Genomic DNA, 26140 nt, shown 5'->3' on the forward strand with positions numbered 1-26140 from the left:
TAATGGTATTTTATTTAGCGGTACCGATCTGAAAATTGATCCCATTATCGATCAGGAGCAGATTGGACGTGTTGGAAATTATCAATTAGGTCTGTTGATCTGACAGGAAATTGGTTTGTGTATACCTAGCATTATAGAGACCAAACACCGCAAGAGTCCAAATACGGAGCCAGGGGTTATACACCGCTAATCAGATTGCAGACTATCCAAGTGATCAAACTCATTTCTAGATTCAATGCAACGGATTATACACAGAAGATCAGACAGCAGATTATCTAGAGAGCACAGCTTCAGCTGTTCAGACAATTGACCACTGTCATGTACACTGACACACTGACACAGGGGTGCTTATATGGGAAGTTCAATCAGGTTCACCAGGGATGTGTAAGAATTCTCATGTGGGGCATTGGTAATGGAGGCTGCCTGCAGTACAATGTGATGCCATGACTAGATGACAGAAATTGGTGTCCCGCCCCCAACAGGACAACGTCGGCACATATTTGTGTCTAGCCAACCCCTGGATGTGCGACCGCAGTCCGAGACTGCAAGTTTGGCAGCACACGTCGACCCTTGGGAAAGCAAGGCACAGTGCAGCCAAACACAGGATACGCCCAAAAAGAAGAAAGTTCTGATTCCTGACATCATTTTTCTGAAAATCACAGGTCAAGCCCATGTTGCTTGGTAATATCCAGTACAATGTGTTGGTACTGCTGTGATTTTCCTGAAATGTATAGCTTTCTGGCTGTAGATTTTGTTCATAGAAGCTCTCTGACTACAGGAGATGGGGTGATTTTGTTGTTGTTGTTGTTGCAGAAATAAGATCTGTTTCTGGCAGCCTGGACAGCTCACTGCTGCTCACTGGTAGGCTCCTAGCAGAAAATGAAACTAAAACTATTAACCATATCAGGTTTGTGTTTTCTTCTGAACATTTTAAAAAGTGTGGCTCATCTATTGGTGCAGAGGGGATATTATAACTAGTTTTGCTTTAAGCACCAGTGCTACAAAACTGTAGAGTGCAAGGCACCAGTACTGTGTCCTGAACCATTTAAATTATATTATCAAAAGCCTGCTTCTGAGAACCCCCTTCCTCTACACTTCATATTAGTGTGGCCAGCTGAGGACTTGGGGATTGCCATGTGCAAAGTAGTGGCTGCTCTTCATGCCTGTGCAGCTTCAGGTTTTAAGAAAATCAGTATTTCCATATTTCCATAAGATGCAGTACAGGCAAGAGCACACAGTCAATAAGGAGCGTCATAGCACCTTATGGTGCAGGGTATCCCTGTTTGACTTTTACTGCCCGAAGGATTGTTTTTAATGTGCTAATGCATTAGACTTTCAGGACTTTAAGGCAATTCTTAAAAATGTATTTTCCATCTGGTCTCTCTGTGCATCTTGCTTTAGGGCAGCTCACTTCATCCTGTGTTTAAGGGATCATGTACTGTGTGTCATGAAGGTCAGAGCTGTGAGGTTACGATGGCATTAATGTAATCCTTTCTATATCCATTGCAGGATGAACCACTATGATATCAGCATTGTCTGGCTTCAGCAATAAGCTTGCCAATCTGAGGACAGAATGCTCACTTGTTGGGAAGCAGAAGCAAGAGGCTATAGATAAATTCCGTTTTTTCTTCCGAGCACAGAACTTTTCTTTCCAGCAGTTACTGTACATTGCTTCTAAGACCCCTACATTGCTGTATGCCTGTTCAGTCATTTCACTGCTGGGAACCATGAGAAAGTATTTTAATGTAATTGAGGCTAACCAAAACCTTATGGATCCTTGTGTTAGGGGTTTCATAACACACAAAAGACTTTGCTGATGGTTCTAATAGATGCTAAGCAGCTGCTAGTGATGTTAATATTCAGTGTGTATGATAACTACTATGTCACATGAGAGCCAACTAGCTGCTGCTGCTGCTGCTGCTCTAGTGTGTCATAGTTATAAGCAGCTGTGTTGGATAACATTACCAGCAACGCTTGGCTTCTTAAATCAGGCCTGGATGCCGAACTTCCTCTCTGCGCTGAAAGTTAAGCAACAGCATAATGAGCTTTAAAAAACATTTCTTTGTTACAGCTGATACAAATCCTACAATAAACCTAACGTGTGTCTACTTCCTGCTGTAATGGAAGCAGACATAGGGTTAACATCCTGTATTTACAAATTGGCTGCTCTGCCGAAGCAGCCAACTGACAGCTGAGAGATCAAATTACAGGTGTGATTAGTGAGTGGAATTAGACAGGCTAAACTCTCTAAATACATACTGGGTGCATTTCTAGGTTTTCCTTCTGTCCTGTGCAAGAGGTCAGGCCCACTTTAATAGTTACAACTACGCCCTTTCCCTGAAAATAAGACCTACCGTGAAAATAAGCCCTAGCTGGAATTTTGAGCATGTTGGAAATATAAGCCCTACCCCGAAAATAAGCGCTAGCGGAAGTTAAAGAGGAGGAAGAGGCAGCCAGTAAGTGGGGACACAATGGTGCAGTGCCAATCGGGCACTGGTCCTGTCATCCCAGCACACAGCACGGTTATCAGTTGTGTGCAGGAAAGACAGGGCAGGTGCCTGATCAGTACAGTAGCATACGTGCAAATCCATGAACATGACAGTACAAAGGAACAGTAAATGTTCTGCTGAGAGACACTTCTTAATAGAAATATAAGACATCCCCTGAAAATAAGTCCTAGCACATCTTTTAGATCAAAAATGAATATAAGACACTGTCTTTTTTTCGGGGAAAGACGGTAGTAGCAGCAACTAAGCAATTTCACTGCTGTAAAATGACCCTAACCCCACCTTTGTATAGTGACCATTGCATTACCCTGTGCAGTGACCCCTGATTGTTTTGTCACATGTCCAGTTTATATTTTCCAGTAGAGTTTATATTTCATTGAATATCTAGATCAGAAAAACTAAAGAGGAAATGTACTGAAATTTGGTTGTTTGAATGACTCCGGTCATTCAGTACCAGAGTTAAGGTGGAGGGGTCTTGATCATATGGAGCCTTTGCCTAGAGGGGGGAACCGTGGGAGAATGTTTCTCCAAAAAGAAGTAAAATGGATACGCAGTTTTGACTGTATTACCCTTAGAGGGATGAATGATCACATTCGTTTCAAGTGCTTTTTATGACTTGTTGTTGCAGGTGAATGGACACAGAACATTGATTTAAATGAATTTGTAAGAATAGAGACGAAAGAGAAGCTTTGCAAATAGTATTAGCCGGGGTAGACCCTAATGGGTAGTGCCCCGTGTAAGAAGATTTATTTTTATCTTTTTCTTTGGACTTTTTCTTTTTTTTTCTTTAAGTTTTTATATCACAATGTAGCCTGTACAAGTGAACAGATTATACAGTATGTGGTATAATGCAAAACCTATGCATATAAGATTGTATGGTAGATCACTTGGGTGAGTAGGGTTAATGATTCAGCCCCACCTGATGGGCGGTAACCAAGTAATGGACTGCCTACTGAGGAATGGATAAAAGGTTGGTAATGGTATAGGGAGTCACACCTGATGAAGGGCGGAGCCCGTAACATGTAGTGTGCAAGACATGCAATAAATTGACCGCAAGTTCTAGTCAGTGGAGTGCCTCCTTCTACTTTATCAATAGTTTTACTGTGTGACGGTAGGAGTGGTGTACCTACCTGGAGGATCGGCAATGGCAGCAGCTCTCCTAAGTAGGATTAAGCTTTTCCCAAGACCAAAGGTATTTTAGAATTGGAAATTGTTTTTGTTTTTACAGTATTCCGCTATAAATAAGTCAGTGTTTGCCAATTGTAAAATCTTTCTTCACCCTTTCCTTTCCCCGATTTACATTCTAAAATTCATCACACGGTTGACATTATTACTACTGGCAGGTGCATCATTGATGAATGTGCGGAACTCTTTGTTCTGAAGCCAAATAATTCCTAGTTTCCCCGACTGCTCTGGTAGGAGAGCTCCACATAGGTAAACAACCTATGCTGTGACATCACTGGGAGGGCAGGGCTTCATACCAATATACTGTCATATACAGATATAGGAAGTGTTTCTGATGCTGAAACCAGTATAATTAATGCAAATGTGGGTATCCTGAATAATGTACTACATTCTACTGTATGTCTCTACGGAGCCTCTTTAAGACAATGTTTAAAACATCCTACCTCAAAGTAAATTGTAAGGCAGAAAACCCGTGCATATTTTGGATACAAAGTGTTAGTCTGCGTTACAATGCATGCGTTTTGCCACAGTAGGTAAGAAAGAGCAAACGATGTGCAAAATTTTGCTGCAGGTTTCTTTTTCCCCACGTGCATGAAACGTACTAAATGTGAATGAGTCCAATTGCTTACATAGGCTGCAAGTTCTAATGTGATCCTCCCTGTCTAGAGTAAAATGGAAATTTACAGTAGTCACAGGACACAATTTTTCAGAAATGTGTATTTTTTTTGTGGGGGTGGTACACAATCATATTTTATTTAGAAATAGGGCATACACTATTTGCATGGAGTTTGTATGCTCTCCCTGTGTTTGCATGGGTTTCCTCCGGGGACTCCAGCTTCCTCTCACAAGCCTACAGACAATGGGAACATTAGACAATGACTGAATATGGTAGGGATTAAATTATGAGCTCCTCTGAGGGACAGTTAGTGATAGAACTACAGGCACAATGTAAAAGGATTTTCAGAAGATGTCAGTGCTATATAACGACATAATAATGAGCTGCTCACCCTGTGCGAGCGTTATGGCTTCCCCCATGAAGGCCTTGCATTGTACCTGTGTTGTAGCTTAGGGCATCAGCTCTGAGAATTACCTGTCATGTCATCCCATCCACATCATTCCGTTTCCTGGAATCTGCATTTCTATTTACTGTAATAGAATCATTCCTCCTATAAATGTGCAGTTTGCCGGTTAATGTTGCCTTTCTCCTTCCCTTGACTTACAATATTTCTTACATCTCTAATACGGTATATATTCACAGTGTGGCTTAGACTCTGCGGTTTCCAATATTTAACTGCATTGTTTAATAAGAGCAGCTCTGTGTGTCCTGCCAAGTTGCTTAACCACCCTGGCGTTCTGATTAAATCGCCAGGGTGGCTGCGGGAGGGTTTTTTTTAAATAAAAAAAAAACTATTTCATGCAGCCAACTGAAAGTTGGCTGCATGAAAGCCCACTAGAGGGCGCTCCGGAGGCGATCTTCCGATCGCCTCCGGCGCCCAGAATAAACAAGGAAGGCCGCAATGAGCGGCCTTCCTTGTTTTGCTTATATCGTCGCCATAGCGACGAGCGGAGTGACGTCATCGACGTCAGCCGACGTCCTGACGTCAGCCGCCTCCGATCCAGCCCTTAGCGCTGGCCGGAACTTTTTGTTCCGGCTACGCTGGGCTCAGGCGGCTGGGGGGACCCTCTTTCGCCGCTGCTCGCGGCGGATCGCCGCAGAGCGGCGGCGATCAGGCAGCACACGCGGCTGGCAAAGTGCCGGCTGCGTGTGCTGCTTTTTATTTGATGAAAATCGGCCCAGCAGGGCCTGAGCGGCGACCTCCGGCGGTGTTGGACGAGCTGAGCTCGTCCAGACCGCTCAGGTGGTTAATCCAAGTAAGAGGAGGGAGTGCTATAGCTGCAAAGCTTCACAGCCCCATTATGCCTGTGAAAATGGCCTTGGCATTGAAGTCTTACATCATTCTGAGAACTTCATGTCCCAGTCTGGCTGTATTTGGACTGTCGGTATGGCTGTGCCGCTGCCAGACTCAATGTGAAGGAAACAGAGGAATTCCCTATTCATTCACAAGAGACCAGGCAGAATATATCTTGCCCATCTCTGTGCATCACCCAGCCAGACACCAAACTTCAGTAATATGGAAATGGCCAGTGTTTATTGCTGAATAACGGGATTCACCTCTCTAAATACTTGGCTGCACATACTAGAATGCTGTGCAATGTGGAACTTTTGTTTACAATTTATTGTTTGGTTCTGTTTTAGAGCATGAGGATGAATTATTAATAACCCTTGCTTAAAGAGAATCTGTATTGTTAAAATCGCACAAAAGTAAACATACCAGTGCGTTAGGGGACATCTCCTATTACCCTCTGTCACAATTTCGCCGCTCCTCGCCGCATTAAAAGTGGTTAAAAACAGTTTTAAAAAGTTTGTTTATAAACAAACAAAATGGCCACCAAAACAGGAAGTAGGTTGATGTACAGTATGTCCACACATAGAAAATACATCCATACACAAGCAGGCTGTATACAGCCTTCCTTTTGTATCTCAAGAGATCATTATACACAGGCAGTGTGCATAGAGGGGCCAGGAGGGGGGAGATGCATCACAGAACCACAACACTGAAGAACTTGGCAGCCTTCCAGACACAGGCTGACAAGTCTGACAAGAGAGAGATAAGTTGATTTATTACAGAGACTGTGATAGTGGAAAGTGCTGCAGTAAGCCAGAACACATTAGAATAGCTTTTGGAACTTGTAGGATGATAAAAAACAGGATGTAATTTTTGTTACGGAGTCTCTTTAAGTTTTTTTTATTGCTGTCTGTGTCATCATTGAGGAAAATGCCCCCTTAGTTCCCTTCACTGACTACACAATGCTTGCATTACCCCTATAAATATAAATACATTTTATCACCCCATGTGGTCCTAAATAGAGAATACATTTATCAAACCTTACTTGATATACAAGTCTGTAATGATTTTATTTAAAGTGCACCTGACCCAATACAAAGCTACCTAAGGAAAGCTCACAGGTATGTTCATGCTACAGCCACATAACTGCGGTGTCCGTTCCTCTCCTTGTTCCACCTGGTCTCAGTAATACTCCTTGAAAAATGTGACTTTTGTCTTAGGCGGGGGTGCCCAATAGGTCGATCGCAATATACCGGTGGATTAGGACCGGCTATTTGGTAAATGGCCATGTTATGTCAAATTTAACTGCCACTGTGTTGTGGCCTGTCAAATTTTGTGTAGTCGCGGCTGTTAGAAAAATTCACTGAGCACGTGGCTGAAGGGGAGAGGTGTGGCTGAAGGGGAGAGGTGTGGCTGAAGGGGAGAGGTATGGCTGAAGGGGACAGGAGCAAATGGTGAGCATCTCCTCCCCCCTCCTCTATGATGCTGTGCAGACCATGTGGCCACGCCTCCCCCAGGTCCCACGGGTCTTCAGAGGCTAACGCTCCTCCATATTGTGAGGAGAAGAGGCGAGAGCACGGAGGCCAAAGGCTTTGCTGGCGAGGTGTGCATATAGCTGCAATTTTAAATTTTGGTGGTGGGGGGATTCCTTGACTGAAGCTTGTTTGTGGTACTTGCGAGGGGGAAGGGGATTTGGTCATTATAGAAGCCATGTGCTGTGGGGGGCCTCAGCTGCATTATGTCAGCCTAATGCACAGCATGCATCTTCCAGCCACTGCCGACTGATCAGCTGTCAACAATGAGGGAGCTGCATGCAACAGCAGCACAGCTAAGGATGCCTCCGTGCTGAGATGTGATAAGCTGGTCACCCTTCCTGAAAAACAGAACTGTGCCTAACTATGCTGGGATATGGGAGACACTGTGTGTGTGTGTGTGGGGGGGGGGGGGGGGGAGAGAGGGTAGATCTCCTGGGCTCTGCAATTTTTAAAGTAGCTTGTGAACCAAAAAAGTGTGGGCACCCCTAGTCTAAAGTAAAATTTTCAAACAAGAAGAGGCAGGCTTGTGGCAATGTTCCCGCTTGTAACCCTCCTATTCCCTCCTCTTCCCTGCCCCATTAACTCCAATCAGGAGCCGGGAATGGGAGGGTGATGGGACTCGCTGCACTGCAAGCCTGCCTCTTCATGTCTGAAAGTTTGACTAGCCAAAAGTAAAATATTTAAAGGAGAAGGGCATACAACGTATAGAAGTATGTAGATTCAGCATAGACATACCTCTGTGTTTGACTTGGATAGCGTTGCTCGGGTCCGTTATCCATTTCGACTTTTGAATGATCGTTTCCAGGATTTCAAAAACCTCAAATATACCGGTAAACTATTTTTTCCTTTCAAATCTGTGTTCTGCCACAACTTTACTTTCACAGTGATAGTTTTTTGGTTTGTAGGTCAAATAAAATCTTTAAAATTCCTGCTATCACAGATATGTTGTTTACAGTCCTATTTTATGGGCTATTTGATAGCATGGTCTGTATATATGCGTAATATGTTGGCGCTTTATAAATACAATAAATAAATAAAATAAATATTGTTGTGGTGATGCATATTAACATATTTTGTTTAATAATTATGTTTTTACAGGATTTAAGTGCCCAGTCTGCTCAAAGTTCATTCCCACAGACGAAATGGACTTGCATCTCGTGATGTGCTTAACAAAGCCAAGAATAACATATAATGGTAAGTGCCTAGGCTCCTCCTCCATCTCCTAAGCCTGTAACATAATAGAGCTGCTATGCCTAGTGGAATAGTAATATAGCAAGTAGGTAATGAACATATGGCCTCTAATTATGAAGACCCAGCGGACTCGGGCAGGTAGGATGTTGGCATTAGTAATGCCGGTCAGTACAAATATTAGTGAAGCTAATAGGGGAGAGCAGCAGCAGACTGCGACCCTGAGTTTTCTCAAAAAGGCCCCACATGGGAAATGAGAGGAGACGAGCAGCATCTGAAGCCTCTGAGTTGCAGATATTTTTCTGGAAAATTCAGGCATTGCTACAGGACCATTTATTAAACCCAGACTGCAATTTGCTCTACTTAAAGCAGACCTGAACTGAGAATTTCCTCTCTGCTCTAAGGGCCCGTTTCCACTAGCACAGAAACCGGGCCAAATCCGCAGAGTTTCCCCGCAGGCAAATCACGCAGGGAAACTCTGCCATAGGAAACGATGGCGCCGCTGGCTGAATCGCTTACCTTAGCGATTCGGCCAACATTGCCATCAGTGTCTGTGCAGGAGGCTAAGAATCCCATAGCCGTGCATGGCACAGCTTATAAGATTCGGCTGCGTTCCTGCAGACGAGGAAGTGCAGCCGCGCATCTCTTAGCCGCGTTGCGCACTAGTGGAAACGGGCCCTAAAACATAAGCAACAGCAGATTAACCTTTATTTCCTTGTTACAGCTTACAGAACTCCTGCAATAAATATGCAGTGTGCCTACTTCCTGCCTTCAGGGAAGCAGACAGAGTTAACATCCTGTGTTTACATGTTAGCTGTCGAATTTCTGTGCTGACACAGCTGAGAGATCAAATTACACTTGTGATTACTTACAAATGAGGGAAAATTAGACCGGTTCTTCTCTGTAAAAACATGCAGGGCACTTTTCTCTCTGTTTTCCTTTTGTCCTATACAAGAGTTCAGGTCCACTTTAATTCCTTCCCTGCTGAGGTGTACATAAAAAAGTGACGTGGAGGGCAGGTTGTCATCTGACCCATCTCCTGGGTGCAGCAGAAACTGTTAAAGCCCTGTCCTGGGCACTGCTGTGTTTCTTTCTTCTGATTCACCTATTGGTTAGAGTGTGCTTTCAATCGGTACAGTAACTTCCTGCACATGTACGGAGTCCTGGCTGCTGAACCACTTGGTGTGAGAAAACAGCTGGATTTTGTCAGTAAATCAGTAAAGGGTTTATTCAGCCTCTTAAATGCTCCCATGCAGAGGCATATTTATTCTTTACTCCATCACTGGGAACTCCTTGCTGCTATGTGAGGACAAGAAGTGATCAGAAACAACTGCTTTCATGGTGTAATGCAGCCCTAATGCAACTAACAGGCTGGCAGTATTTGTTACTCAGAATGATTGCGCTGCATTGTTCCAAATGTCTGAGATAAGAGAGATCTCTGTACAGATGCGCTGCTTGTGTAAAGACTAGTGTCCTGTCCTGATGTTTAGAGTGAAGAGAGTGGGGGATAAATGTGTGGTACCCATGGTAGGAAAAGCAATATGCCTGTTTGTTGCTAAATGATATTTTGACCCAGCTGCACAAACGCAAGATTTTCACACAAACTGATCATGAATGATTGTCTTGAACAATGAAATCTAGTGTCTGTGTGAAGCTGAATGGAGGAAATATTTGCAGTGGTGTTTGTTAAATGAAGGGTGACTGTTGAGTGAATACAGAATCCATTCTTTTATAAACAAACTGAGGAGAGATCAGTGAGTAATTAGTCATTTATAGGTGTAATCAGGTTTTGAACAGTTTACTATACTAAAGGTGGCCATACATCTGGTGATTTTGCGGTCGATCGACAATCCATCTGTTTCGATAATTGCAGAAAGTATGCGTGATTGATGATTCAACCGATTTTGGCCCAAAATTGGTCAAATGTGTTGATCACACCTGCTGGGAAATCTTGGGCCAACGTGGTTGATCGGGTGCACAGCAGTAATGACGTGTGTCGGGGTAAGCGATGAACATGATGGAACCCTCAGCTGTTGTCCCCCTAAATGTTATATAAATATCTCACTGCCATTGGTAGTTTCCATCTGCTTCTGCATTCATCCCCTTCCCGCCCCCCACTGCTGCTGTATAGCATATCTTGTGATGTCCAACATGCACAACGTGCTATACGCCAGCAGCATGTGGGGCGCGAATGTGGAAGCAGGTGGATACTAGCGGTGGGCAGGCAGCTGGATAGGTGAGATATTTCAATGCACAGGCACCAGGAGGCACATATAATAGTTTGGGGGACAGTGACTGATTCCTGAAAGATTTCATGCTGAAATTGATCAGGAATCGGCCTGCGGTGAATGGGCATCCAACAGATCTCTCTCTGATCAGATTCGATCATAGAGAGATCTGTCTCTTGGCTGCTGAGCCCATCATCGCTAGTTATATGGGCACTTTAGGCGAAGCAGAGAGCTCCTCTTTTTGTTTTGCTCTCTTGACAGTATGGTAAACGAAACAATGCACCACCATTGTGCTTTTCCCAACACATCATCAAGCCTATTCGCTAGCCTGATAATATGCCATGCAGTAATCACTGAGGATACATTTGTAGGTATTTTTCTGTGATTATTTTGCTTATTCTCTTTGAACATAATAAAGTTGTCTTTACGGCTCTCTGACCAGCATGACTGCTGAAGGATTGAGATCAGATCAATAATCAGGAGGGCGTTAATTGAGGTTAATCTACAAAGATGAATATACACACAGTCCATCCTCTGTCTGCTGTCTGATTAATGGTGAATGTTTGGGGCCTTCTTGAAAAGTATGATTTGTGCTGTTCTTTTTTGTCAGTAGTATGTGAAGTCATAAGGTTACTCAAAGGATACATAACACAACAGTTTCCAATCTGGCTACACATGCATGTGTTTCACCATCATGATCATTTACAGATGCCTGCAACACACCACATGTCGATAAAATCCAGATATCTTTATTAGTAATGGGTATATCCAATAGAGAGGCTGGTAACTGACGCGTTTCAGACACACAGATCCCTAGTCATAGCATGAGCTATGACTAAGGAACTTTGTATATGAAATGCATCAGCTACCAGCCTGTCTATTGGATATACCAATAAAGATATCTGGATTTTATCGACATCTGGTTTGTTGCAGGCATCTGTAAACGTTACTGTGTTGCTGCACGGTGAAGGGATTGCCTGGTACCACCAACATGTGAGGGGGTCTTGCAGTGGTCTGTTTGCTGTTCCCATGTTTCACCAACATAATTGAACTGGTCTTAAGTATCCTTGTAGCAGTTCCTAGAAAATATGTTCTGTATTAATTTGGACATTCCTACATCTCTGAATTCTCAGCTGAAATTGGTGTTTAAAAAGAGAAGGTAAGCAGGTGACCTTTTTAAGGGATGCCCTCTCTTTTAAGACCATTCTTTTATTAGGACGTTAAGGGAAAGGAACAGTCTGCAATCTTTGATATAGGAGAGGGCAGATAGATGTTTACTGGTTAGTACCGGTATCTGGTTGGGAATCCAGCCTAATGGTTGTTGATAAAAGTCTGCTGTGCCTGAAACCTGCAAGTGAATCAGCACAGTCATTATGAATATGCAGTTTCCTGGTGTACGTGTGTATGATTCCAGCACTCTGGATGCCCATTCCGTTCAATGGTGACAGTGGGATTTGTCCAATAGTCAATGCTTTCTTCGCTCATCTCCCCTGACCTATCACTAGCCTCTCTAAATAACTCTAGTTTCCTTCCTGCCCCATATCTTATCCATACCTTCCTGCCTAACACTCGCCCAAGCCTCTCTTCAAATTTTACACCCATTTCTTATGGGAACCAGACATGAAAAGGTTATGGTTAGGAAAAAAAAGTTTATAGGTGTTTAAGACTAACCTTAACCCTGACCTAATCTTAACCTGCCTGCATACTTCAAATCTTTATCATTATTAAGTATGTAAATAGCGCTGACATCTTCCACAGCACTTTTGCAGAGTATATAGTCTATAGTATATAGTCATGCCACTAACTGTGGTAGGGATCAGATTGTGAGCCTCTGTGAGTGACAGTCATATTATTATTAGTGATTTATAAAGCAGCAACATATTCTGTGGCAATGTACAAAGTAAGAAACAAACATGGGGTACATAATAATATAGATGATGGTATACACCAATATACAAAATACATAGTTGGTAATTACAGTGCTGTATACAAATTCTAAGACACAGAAGGGTGAGAGAGCCCTGCCCTTGCAAGCTTACAATCTCTATGTCCATTGTAGTCTAGGGCCAATTTAGGGGGAAGCCATTTAACTTATCGGGAGTAAAACTCAGTGCCCGAAGAAATCCCACGCATACACTGGGAGAACAGATAAACTCCATGCACATAGTGCCCCAGCTGGGATTCGGACCTGGACCCTTACCACAGCTTCTGGATCAGCTGCTAGAAACTGTGATATGCAGTTCTCGGATTCTCTTTCTTCAATGGGGCCAATAAGCATATTCTTCCTTTTTCATGCTTCTGTCCATTACTAATCAAACCAGTAAACATAGCCTAACCCCACACACGTGGCTGATTCTACACAGTTAGTACCTGTGCCAAGGCATTCATGTATTTCAAAGCTTTAAAGGAGCATATAAAGTGAAGGCAGCTAGTCTCATAATCTATGTTTTTATTTTTGTTTTGTTTTTTTTTGGGGGGGGTTGAGGGACACTATTTAAGTATATCGCATCCTACCTTCCATCCCTGACAAGGACAGAAACTGAACTGCAAATATGCACTAGGTTTCTTCTTGAATGTTGCCTTATGCATAAGAGGCTGAATGCATTGGATGCTTCTGCATATCCCTTGCCCTAAAGGATATCCAGATACTTATCAGCATGCTACATATCTGTTGGCTTGTTTTAGCCATAGGGTGTCCATTCATATCAATAGGGTTATCTCTAATATGGTTAGGCAAAGGATCTGAAGATGCTCCTAGTAGGGTATTGATCCAATAACCTGAAACATGCCAAACCTAAATTCGTTTAGCATATGGCAGCCATGACAAAAGTCCTCTTGCTGCCGAATGGAAAACAGATCTATTAAAATTAAATCAAATTATTTAAAAAACCCTGATGCTAAAATGGTTAGTGAAGAGATCCATGTCACTGTTCCTCACACACAGAAGATATGGCAGCCCTGGACTGGAGTATAGAGGGGAGGACTGTGCATCCAACATCATATGATATACGTGATAAATATTTTATTCTACTGTAAACAATTTTCCAAATGTCTGTAAACCCTGGTGACAGCTACAAGTTGTGGCCACTTAATCACTGTATCTTAATTGCCCATGTTGTTGGATTAAACATTATTACTTAAACTGCTGGATAGTAAAGCATGTCACTTTCTGTCTGTAATCTGATGATCTCTATGGTATTATGATTTCCTGTATTCATTCTGTGTTCCTCTCTGTTCTAAGATGGTTGTGTACGATTTATCTCTGCACGTTCTTTTCAGTAAAGGGTTCTAAAGGTGGCCATACACTGGTCGATTTGCCATCCGATTCGACCAACAGATAGATCCCTCTCTGATCGAATCTGATCAGAGAGGGATCGTATGACTGCCTTACTGCAAACAGATTGTGAACCGATTTCAACCTGAAACCGTTCACAATCTGTGGCGGTGCTGCCGCCGCTCCTCCGCCCCCCCCCCCCCCCCGCATACATTACCTGCTCCGCCGGCGCGACTACCCAGGTCTCTGCTGTCTTCTTCTCTGGTCTGGTCTGGTCTCCAGCATGCTTCACTTCTTCCGGCCCGGCAGGAAGTTTGAACAGTAGAGCGCCCTCTACTGTTTAAACTTCCTGCCGGGCAGGAAGAAGTGAAGCATGCCGGAGACCAGACCAGAGCGGAGAAGACAGCAGAGACCAGGGGACTCGCGCTGGCCGGAACAGGTAATGTATACCCGCTGTATTGCGTCGGTCGTCGGGCATTCGAACGCCGCTATCGACACACTCCCGACCCGCCGGCGATCGAGGAAAATCTTCCGCACGGACGGATCGACGGGAATCGACGGGAACGATCGATTTCGGACGGAAATCGATCGTTCTGTCAGCGGTGTGCGCGGTGATTTCACAGCCGATTCGATCACTGTGATCGAATCGGCCGTATATCGGCGGGAAAATCGTTAGGTGTATGGGCCCCTTAACTTGTTATATTTGGTGCCTATCTGTGTGTACCTACCACGCTTCTCCATCACTTGTGACATGGCCTTAAGACTTATTTATTGTCAGGCACCAAAGTAAGCAGGTACACAGATAATTGGCTATAAATGCACCTCTTTTGTAATACTAATTCTATTCTCATTTGTTGGGATCTGTTTATTTATGTGATGCTGGCCATCATTGAATTGTGATATTTGGAGATCAGTTGTACTATGTCAGAGCAACAGATCATACCGTTCAGTCAGGAAAACAACATGGTCAGAGGTATACAAGCAGTCATTTCATGTGACTTGTGTGTAATGAAGCAATAAACAGTAACACACGGTCATTGACCTCAGTAATTATACTATTAGTCTTAATGATACTTTGTAAAGTGCATGCATCATGATGCCAGTATTTGTGGTATGTAGAGTCCTGTTCTAGCCTTTCTTTCCAGATCCACCAAGAATGTTTCTGTTATCAGCTTGTGTGCACCATGGTGCTTGTAACCCTTCCTATCAGCCGTGCAATCCAGGGTCTATGTCTGCCCTCAGATAAACCGAGTGCAGTTCTTATAAGGGCCGGTTCACACGGACGCTTGGCGGCGTCTACCGTCAAGCGTTCGGGACCCATCGGCTAAACTCTCCCATTCAAGTGAATAGGAGCGTTTAGCATTGCGCGGTTACCGTCGATTACCGTCGATTGCATAAACGCGGCGTTCTGATCCCGATTTAACGCATCGTTTCGGCCGTCCCTAGAAGCCGCATGCAACGTCCAGGGACGGCTAGCCGGCGCGGCTTCATGTCCCCCTGCGGGGACGAGAAACGCCGATCGCGACGATCTCTGTACCGCCGCCACCGAACGGGACGTCACAGGACGACGCGACTTCCTGGCCGCCCCAACGCCGCCTGCCGTCCGTGTGAACCGGCCCTAACTTGTATAATAAATCCACCACTTCACCAAAGGACAGCTTCAGAACAACTTTCCATGAACATTTTATTCCCTTCCTCTGGCTACCGTATATACTCGCATATAAGCCGACCCGCATATAAGCCGACCCCCCAACTTTTCCCTGAAAAAACAGGGAAAAATGATTGACCCCCATATAAGCCGGGGGTAGGAAATGCTGGATTGGTGCAGCCCCCCAGTGTGTCCCAGTATAGCTAGTATAGTGCCCAGTATAGGTAGGTAGTGTCCAGTATAGCTAGTAAAGTGCCCAGTATTGCCAGTATAGCCAGTATAGCGCCCAGTATGGGTAGGTAGTGCCTCAGTTTAGCTAGTATAGTGCCCAGTTTAGCTAGTATAATGCCCCAGTATGGCTAGTAAAGTGCCCAGTTTAGTTAGTATAGTGCCAAGTTTAGCCAGTATAGTGCCCAGTTTAGCTAGTATAGTGCCAGTGCCCAGTTTAGCTAGTAAAGTGCCCAGTTTAGCCAGTATAGTGCCCAGTTTAGCTAGTAAAGTGCCCAGTTTAGCCAGTATAGTGCCCAGTTTAGCTAGTATAGTGCCCAGTTTAGCCAGTATAGTGCCCAGTTTAGCTAGTATAGTGCCCAGTTTAGCCAGTATAGTGCCCAGTTTAGCCAGTATAGTGCCCAGTTTAGCCAGTATAGTGCCCAGTTTAGCCCGTATAGTGCCCAGTTTAGCTAGTATAGTGCCCAGTTTAGCTAGTATAGTGCCCAGTTTAGCCAGTATAGTGCCCAGTTTAGTGCCCAGCATAGGTAGGTAGTGCTCCGCCCCCCCGCCCCCCGCTGCTGCTATTACCTGTTTAGGAAGCGGCCGCTTCCTAATCCGCGTTCCTCTTCTTAAGTTTCTTCTCAGAGTATCACAGCAGCGCGCCCGGCGCTGCTGCTGTGACGATGTAGAGTGCAGGAAAGAGCGCGGCTCCCTATAGCGGCGATCTGTATCGCCGTTGCCAAGGGAACCGCTCTTTCCTGCCCCCTGCATCGTCACAGCAGCAGCGCCGGGCGCGCTGCTGTGATACTCTGAGAAGAAGAAGAGGAACGCGGATTAGGAAGCGGCCGCTGCCTAAACAGGTATTAGCAGCGGCGGCGGCCGGGGGGGAGCGGGGAGGGGGGAGCGGGGCGCGGACCACCCACCCACCCACCCACCACTAGACCACCAGGGAAGACTCGCATACAAGCCGACCCCCCAACTTTTGACCCCCATTTTGGGGGTCAAAAATTCGGCTTGTATGCGAGTATATACGGTATTTCCTTTTTTCCATTCTGTTATCCATTTTATACATCTGCCTGTTCTGAACTGGATGCCCAGTTTTTAGCACATTGGAACCATTTATTTGCAGATTTTTTTTAATTTTTTTTATCATTTGTGATAGTCGGGGAATGCACAACTGAAAGAACCCCGTCATCTGGTTCCACCTGATTTTTGGTGAAACACTAAAACTACCTTTTATATTTGTATTTTTTAATAATTCGGCTTGTGTTTTTGGCTGTCAGTGAATCCCTCCTGTGGTTGTCTGGCTGACATTTTTTATTTCCGAACACAAGGTCTATGTTGAGCTATGAGTAATGATCATTCCTGGTCCAAACCGGCTAGCATCAATGTTGTGGCCCTTCCTGAATACAATAATTTTGTGTAAAAGAAAGGAAAAACACAATCGAGAGCCCCTAATAGTGTATTATTGATGATAAAGGAATGCCAAGGTAGCAGCAAATAAAAATATACTCACAAGTATGGGTTTCCGGGTTCAGGCAACCACTTAAAGCACTTATGGGGATATTAGGCCTGTCCCCACTCAGGCTAAAAAGTCGCTCTCTGTAGAAGGAAAATCCACCAGGTGGATAACAATAAGTGCAATGGAAACAGAGGCGTCAGCAGAGTAAGTAAGAAGTTGTGTAGCCAAGTCACAGAGGCGCTGTACTTGGCTACACAACTTCTGAGTTACTCCTACCTGTATTGTTGCCTGAGGAAGCGGGCTAGAGACCCGCGAAACGCGTTGCATTTATTCTGGAGTACGAATTAAATCTTGTTTAAACCATACATAGTGGTTGTGTTTGGTTTTGGGGAGGTAAGTCCACCCTTGCCCCCCAACTTTTATCTGTTTTTACCTATGATCAATTTTTACTCTGCTGGAGCCTCTTTCCATTACAATCATTTTATGCTATATGTGACCTTATTTCATTTTGTTGGTTGTTGCTATATGGACAGTCAGCCCTGCACTTGCATAGTTTCCACTCACTCTATTGTGAGCATATCAGAGGTTGAGCAATCCTTTTTGGCTTACCTATGTTTGTTCCATAATCTTATTTATGGGATCCCAGGGAAGGAAGAAAAGAATCATCAGCACCGGCTAATATCAACAAATACCTTAGCTAAATCCATGGAAAATCCAACAATTCATTCTTCCCCTGGATCAGTAGGAAACCACATTGTCATCTAAGGGCTCTTTCACATTAGGGCACATTTTCTGCGTTTCAACGCAAAAGATAAAGTTTGCGTTGCCCAAGGTGAAATGAAAGTCCATAGACTTTCATTTTAGCTTTCACATATAACGCAGCCTTTTTGTGCGTTGCGTTACACTGCACCCAGGCGCAGTTTTTCGGCCAACGCTAGCTTTATGCGTTACAATGTTAGTCAATGTAAAACGCACACTATGCGCGTTTTTAATCCGTTAACGCAGGCAATCAGTCCCAGAATGCAACAGAGGAACAATGTAGAAAGTTGAAAACTAAAAGGAAAAAAAAAATTACCTGCGTTTTCCTATGTCCTGTAACGCATTGAAAACGGATTAAAAACGCACACTCACTGCAGTGCAACGCATATCAAAACGCATTAAAACGCATACAACAAAACGTATGCTTTGAGCGTTCTCCAACGCGAGCTCTGATGTGAAAGAGCCCTAACAGTAATATGGAGATTAAGGCAATCCTCTTCTATTAATTGTGTGCTCCTTACAATGCCACTGACTCTCTTAAATATTATGAAGTTCATTCAGATTTCTGAAATAAAAATAAAAACTTTTGTTTCACTGTTATTTTCAAAGTAAACTACTACTCAGTTGTTTCCAGATTCAAATTGCTATGTTTTGCAGTTTCCATATTGGAGGAACTTTATAATATTGTTATTTAGATGACAACTTTTCCCTTCTTTTGTCTTTTTATTTTGTCTGCTAAGCTAAAGCAGAGACCAGTGTTTACAAAGAATTGGTTTATAATAAATAAGTCTGTTTTTGCTCCTATTATCTCTAAGATACCATAGCTCTAGAATGAGGGGTTGGTGTGAAATCAGCTGTTCAGCCACAAAAAAAGGCCCATACACACGCTAGATTGATGTTGCAAGATTGGGATTATAGGATCCTATCCCTCAGGCGACATCACTGGACTGAGGCTGTACAGATGCTTATAGGCTGATGACGTGTTCTGTTGCAATGTGTGTGTTTAGGATTGCGGTGGGCTCATGGAGTGGTTCAGGTGTGCCTCAACGTGCAGAGCAAGGGGCAAGAACAAAGCTATCGCCCGGCGAAGTTGAAATGCCTTGTGGATCGTTTACCAGGTGACAGTTGGGGGGGCTGCTGTACACACCGGATCATCGGCAGAGGCAGTTGTTACGACCCCCCTCAACCGACTTGTGTGTTGTGTTTATGGGCCTTAAGACAAGATCTCCTGTGTAGCAAAATTTACATTAGGCCAGCATGTTTGAAAAGTTTATCTCTAGGCTAATTTCTAATTTCACAGATGAAATAAAGAATTTCTGAGATTTACGTTCCAGCAGGTGAGATCAGTACATGGAGATTGGACTGCATAGGTCTGCATATTGTAGTGGAGAGTAATCACTCAGCAGGAGTGGCAGTACTAACATTGTGTTGCTCCGCCCCTCCCCTGGTGTGAGTGCTGCTTTTTAGGGAATTACTGGTGACCAACTTAGGTACCGTATATTCCGGCGTATAAGACGACTGGGTGTATAAGACGACTCCCCAACTTTTCCAGTTAAAATATAGAGTTTGTGATATACTCACCGTATAAGACTACCCCTTTTCCAACGTACACCAAATAAAATTAAAAAAATCATATACTGGTGCTGTACTGTATGTGGTACCCAGTATATAACAGTATATAGTCAATTGACTGGTTGGATTGGTCAACTCTCCCTGTCTCCATGTTTATCAGAGAAGTATGGAAGAATAGATCGTGCTGTGCTCATAAAATACGCCTCTTTCACCCGTCTGGCCCACCCTTTTTCTATTTCTATCCTATTTACCTCCCTCTCAGATCTCACACATATGCGCCTGCGACGCTTCACTACAGTCCTCAGCAGCAAGATCTGAGAGGCAGTAAAAGGATAGGGGGTATCCCCGGCATCAATGATACCCGGCGTATAAGACGACCCCCAACTTTTCAGAAGATTTTCAAGGGTTAAACAGTAGTCTTATACGCAGGAATATACAGTACTTGAACCAGCTGTACATTAACATACATTTTTAATGAATATACATGTATAAGTAAAAGGAAACCATTATGCTAGGCAATTGTTATGTTATCTGCCTATTTTGTTAAGAGAGAATCTACGCATGATAAATGAATATGGAGTGTATACATTGCAGCTTTGTACACCAAGTCTGGATAGAGCTCGGTCAAGGCAGCTGTTTAGGGCCATCTCTGCTGAGAATCTAGTGTGGGTACATGTGTCCATCAAGGTCACCTAATTATCTGGCATACTGGATCTTTAAAGGACAACTGAAATGAGAAGAATATGGAGGCTGCCATATTTATTTTCTTGTAAACAATGCCAGTTTTATATAGCACCTCTGTTTTGAATGTGGTATGGTCTGTTTTAATTTATTTATTATTATTGACTTTTTCATATAGGGACTATTAAACCTATATGGGAGGCTTTTATATGCCAGTTGAGGTCTTTATACTATATTGTATTTTTGCAGATTGCGGTTAGCATTTTTCCCTTTGACCTGCAACTGGTAAGATAGATGTGTTTTTTTTATCACTGGCCATTGTATCCTGATGTGCGCATATGTCATAACATGAGTAACATAACATGTCTTTGACGTATATAGTTATACCTTATATGTTTTTAACAGATGTTATATACACTGTGTGCCTCTGAGGAAGCGGCTTTTTTTCCGTGAAACACGAATCAGGCTGTCTTTTTGTGAATTGGATTTCTGAATTATGTGTACTGTAGTAGACGGTATAAGAAATCGAGCGGTAAAACGATCGAAACTGAGATCAGACATGTCGGAAATTATCTATCAAACCATCTATCTGCCTAAAAAACGCATGGTGTATTCCCAGCAAAATGCTATGTACATGCAATGCAAGTTTCTGACAGATTTACTGCCAGATCGACTACTTCCAACATGTCCGATCTGATTTCCGATCGATTTTCTGATTGATTTTTCCATAGAGCTGAATGAGAAATCAATCAGAACTCTAATCGGACATGTTGGAAATAGTCGATCTGACAGTAAATCTGTCAGAAAATTGCATTGTGTATACCTAGCATAAGTAAAGATGTGGGGAAAAAAATTGAAATTTAGTTAAAGTGGACCTGAATTCTTGCACAGGACAGAAGGTAAACAGAGCGAAATTTCCCCTGTATGTATTTAGAGAGTTTAACATCATTTATTAACAGTATTTATTATATGTAGAGAGTTTAACCTGTCTAATTCCCTCTCATCTGTGACTAATTACCAGTGTAATTTGATCTCTCAGCTATGTCAGCTGGCTGCCTAGGCAGAGCAGTTAATTTGTAAACACAGGCTGTTAACCCTATGTCTGTTTCCATGAAAGCAGGAAGTAGACACACTGAAGATTTATTGCAGGATTTGTATCAGCTGTAACAAGGAAATGTGTTTCTTTAAAGATCAATATGTTGTTGCTTGTCTTTTAGAGCAGAGTGGAAGTTCAGGTCCGCTTTAAAGGGAACCTAAACTGAGAAGCATATGGATTTTTCCTTTTAAAATAATACCAGTTGCCTGACTCTCCTGCTGATCCTGTGTCTCTAATACTTTCAGCCACAGCCCCTCAACAAGCATGCAGATCAGGTGCTCTGAAGTCAGACTGGATTAGCTGCATGCTTGTTTCAGGTGTGTGATTTAGCCACTACTGCAGCCAAAGAGATCAGCAGGACTGCCAGGCAACTGGTATTGTTTAAAAGGAAACATCCATATCCCTCTCAGTTGAGGTTCTCTTAAAATAAACACATAATGTACCTGCAAATAAATGTTACATACTTACCTCATCATCAATTCCTCTCAGAAGCTCATTATTTGCTTCTAACAAGGATTCCCTCCAGTAATCAGAAAATACTGGTCATGTAACAGGTTTTGTCATGGAGTCGCTAATGCACTTTGTTGGACTTGTGTATGAGCCTTTAGGCCATGTGTGTCAACCACATTGTTTTTCTTTTCTGTTCTTGTCCTTTCTTCTGTTTTGATGATTACTCAGCCTAAGCAATAAAACATTGAGAGATAAAATAACGGGATTAAAATAATTAGAAACCACAGACAATGATTCATATAAACTCCCATGGCCAGAAGAGTGTGCTGAAGATGCCACTAAAAGCAGGCCTGGTTCGACTGTATAAGGCTTATGTCTGTAGAAAAAAAATAAAATGAGTTTTTCAAATAGACTGACAAATTCATGTACCCTCTCGGAGCTCAACTAAAGTACCCCCTAGGAGCGTGCCATGTGTTTGGAATTGTGTGTCTGATAAACTGAATTGGACAGGTCTGAGTATCTACCATGGCCTTATAGGATTACAGAGGGGACGTCACAGAGATGGGAGACAGCTGTACATGGATTGCTCCCTCAAAACCTATATTTTCCAACAAGCATATGATCTAACCTAGGTTATTCTTCTTCAACTTCTGGCCAAGTTGTGCATCTTACTAAATACAACCTTAAAGCACACATGGGGACATTTATCATGAGTGTCTGAGATAAAATATTTGTAGGTTTTTAGAAATCCATGCAGAACTGTCTTAAAAAAGGAACTACAGTGAAAGTAATGTAATAAAAAAGTGCTTAATTTTTACAATAATTATGTATAAATGATTTAGCCAGTGTTTGCTCATTGTAAAATCTTTCCTCTCCCTGATTTGCATTCTGACATTTATCGCAAGGCGACATTTTTACTGCTGGCAGTAGGGCTGTGGAGTCGGTACAAACATCATCCGACTCCAACTGCTCAGTTTATGAAACCTCCGACTCCAGGTACCCACAATTACTCCAACTCCTCGACTCAGACTCCTTTGTCTAATACTTATCAGGGCTGTATATTTTGCACAAAAATCATCAGACTCCGACTCCTCAGTGTATGAAACCTCCGAATCCAGGTACCCAATATTGCTCTGACTCAGATTTCACAGCCCTGGCTAGAAGGTGATGTCACTGGAAGGAGATGCTGCTTGCTTTTTTGGCAGTTGTAAACAGCTGTTATTTTCCACAATGCAACAAGGCTCCCACAATGTGATGTCAGTACCTCAGTGCTGTGAGGCGCTGAAATCACACTGTGGGATGGGTTTCACCACAATATCAGCCATACAGAGCCCCCCTGATGATCTGTTTGTGAAAAGGAATAGATTTGTCATGGGAAAGCGGGTATCGGCTACTGATTGAGGTGAAGTTCAATTCTTGGTTACGGTTTCTCTTTAAAGGGAACCTAAACTGAGAGGGATATGGATGTTTCCTTTTAAACAATACCAGTTGCCTGGCAGTCCTGCTGATCTCTTTGGCTGCAATAGTGGCTGAATCACAGACCTGAAACCAGCATGCTGCTAATCCAGTCTGACTCTAGTCAGAGCACCTGAGATCTGCATGCTTGTTCAGGGGCTGTGGCTAAAAGTATTAGAGACACAGGATTAGCAGGAGAGTCAGGCAACTAGTATTATTTTACAAGGAAAAATCCATATGCTTCTCAGTTTAGGTTCCCTTTAAGACATTGCTAAATAGTGCAGTTTCCTTTTAAAACTGTTGTAAAATAGGAGGAGTAGGGAAGGTCTCTCAGGTACTACAGCGTGTGAGGGAAATTGCTGTTGCTGAGGTAACCAATATATCTGCTGTATTGTAACAGACAGGCTCAGATGAGTGAGAAATTCAGCAGGGGGAGGAGCCGTTCACAAATCATGCTTAGCCTGCACTGCTGCACTATCTGTAGAACGGCTATTAAGCAATTCTTAATCTGAGACAGTTTAGGAAAGGTTTTGCACTTTTCTTAAAGGGAAACAAAACTGAGAAGGATATGGATTTTTCCTTTTAAAATAATACCAGTTGCCTGACTCTCCTGCTGATCCTGTGTCTTTAATACTTTTAGCCACAGCCCCTCAACAAGCATGCAGATCAGGTGCTCTGACTAAAGTCAGACCGGATTAGCTGCATGCTGGTTTCAGGTCTGTGATTCAACCACTACTGCAGCGAAAGAGATCAGCAGGACTGCCAGGCAACTGGTATGGTTTAAAAGGAAACATCCATATCCCTCTCAGTTTAGGTTCCGTTTAACCACTTGAGGACCCAGCCTTAACCCCCCCTTAAGGACCAGCGCTACTTTTTATGATCTGTGCTGGGTGGGCTCTGCAGCCTCCAGCACAGATCATGTTACATGCAGAGCGATCAGATCGCCCCCCTTTTTTCCCCCCTATGGGGATGATTTGCAGGGGGGTCTGATCGCTCCGGTCTGCAGGCATGTTGCCGGGGGGGGCACCTCAAAGCCCCCCTCCGCAGCGAAAATCCCCCCTCCCTCTCCTACCTGCTCCCCCCCAGTGATTGGGCTGCACAGGACGCTATCCGTCCTGTGCAGCCAGTGACAGGCTGTCCCCTGTCACATGGCGGCGATCCCCGGCCGCTGATTGGCCGGGGATCGCCGATCTGCCTTACGGCGCTGCTGCGCAGCAGCGCTGTACAATGTAAACAAAGGAGACATACGTCTCCTACGTTTACATTTAGTCTGCGAGCCGCGATCAGCGGCTCGCAGGCTATTCACGGAGACCCGCTCCGTGATCTAACTGGAAACGGCCGCTCGCGCGAGCGGCCTTTCCTGATTAATTAGGGAGGCACCTGGCGACGCAGATCTGCGTCGCTGGTCCTCCAGCTACCACTTTGCCGCCGCACTGTATGAGTGTGCGGTCGGCAAGTGGTTAACTGTCGTGCAACTCTAGAAATTCACGCTAAGCTGCTGCTATTACCGTAAGTAGGATTTAAGAATTTTCTTATTATGCAGAACAGTCCCCCTGCTGGTTAGAAATGTTTAAGAAGAAAAAACTGTCGGCAATGCTTTGACAAATCTGTTCCACAGGCCCTTTTTCAATTCACTTTCTCTCTAAAGAGAAAAAGTGAATTGAATAGGGGTTACTGGGCGATATGCAATTAACCTTTTCTCCTGAGTTTTCTCCTAGGAGATAATTTTTCATCTTCAATTTAAAATAACTTTCTGAAAAAGTACCAAACAGTAGGTGAAAAAGTACTATCAAAATTACTTTGATTATTTCTTTGCTTGCTGGTGTTTTAAAGGGCATTTTATTGACAATTTTGAAAATATCACCTAGGAGAAAACTCAGGAGAAAAAGTGAATTGCATATGGGCCACTGTCTCTAGGTTTACATACTCCCACCTCTTGTTTCCTCCCTATTCCTCCAAGTTGTAAGCTTGCAAGAGCAAGGCTCTCACCCTCACCATTTTATGTCTTGCTATACATTTATCATGCTGCATTTGTCTCTGCAATGACTATGGCCTCGATTCATAAAGCATTACCTCATGCGGTAATGCTGAAAACAGCATACTTTACCGACCACTTAGCAAAATGTCAATTCATAAAGGCTGTTACCGCATGAAAAGCTGACATTACCGACCAGGGAGATAAATTACCGACTTGGCTGTAGTTCCCGACAGCACATGTCAGTAAATTGTCAGCAAATGTCAATTCATAAAGCCTTCAACAAGCGGTAAGCCTGGCGGTAGTTACCGACACCTCTAGTGAGGCGATAACAGGTTACCGACAGCTCTGATGAATGCAAAAGTGCAGAGAGCCGAAGTCTGTTTGTTTGAGTCATCAGTGGAGAGAGCCAGAGAGCCCTCTGTGTGAATCATTTGAGCAGGCAGGGAAAGACTGTGTGACTCATCTGTCTGAGTCATCAGTGGAGAGAGCCAGAGAGCCGTCTGTGTGAGTCATTTCTGCAGGGCAAAAGAGAGAATCGAGACACTGCTCTACTCTACTGCTCAGTGGGCTGCGGTAATTTACCGACCTCCAAGGGCAGCTGGGGAAATCCTTTATGAATTAGCACACAGACCGGGAAAATACCGAGTGTGGTATTTTCCCGACAAGATTTTTTTATCGCACTGCTGTTTATGAATCGAGGCCTATGTCTACCAATTCAGTGTTATGTTACCAATGTCTATATTTTGTGTATACCATCAATTACATGTAGGGTTTACATAACCTGTAAATCTTTGAATTCTGTTTTTTATTTACATTTTACTCTTTGTCCCAACTTTTCCAGACATGGAGTTGTATGCAAGTAAAAGTGAAACCTCCACACATCTGTTGCAGTTGCTGAGACTTATGGGTACTCAGCACCTTGCACATTTAGGATCAAACTGTTATTTTTCTACTTTTATGTTTTGTTGTAGAGAATATGTTAGAGTTGTATTACACTTATGGAAA

At 43.5% G+C, this 26140-nt stretch overlaps 1 protein-coding gene across 2 annotated transcripts in view; it reads left to right on the forward strand.

The window, feature by feature from the left end:
* Positions 1-26140, forward strand: part of ZNRF2 (zinc and ring finger 2) — a 172937-nt gene that overhangs the window by 119513 nt on the left and 27284 nt on the right. For both annotated transcript variants that reach the window (XM_068236250.1, XM_068236251.1), the window contains exon 2: positions 8233-8328. In XM_068236250.1, coding sequence (XP_068092351.1) covers positions 8233-8328 — 96 coding nt within the window. The remainder of the gene's footprint in view (positions 1-8232; positions 8329-26140) is intronic.

The sequence above is a fragment of the Hyperolius riggenbachi genome, chromosome 5 (assembly GCF_040937935.1).
Source record: "Hyperolius riggenbachi isolate aHypRig1 chromosome 5, aHypRig1.pri, whole genome shotgun sequence".
Classification (NCBI taxonomy): Eukaryota; Metazoa; Chordata; class Amphibia; order Anura; family Hyperoliidae; genus Hyperolius; species Hyperolius riggenbachi.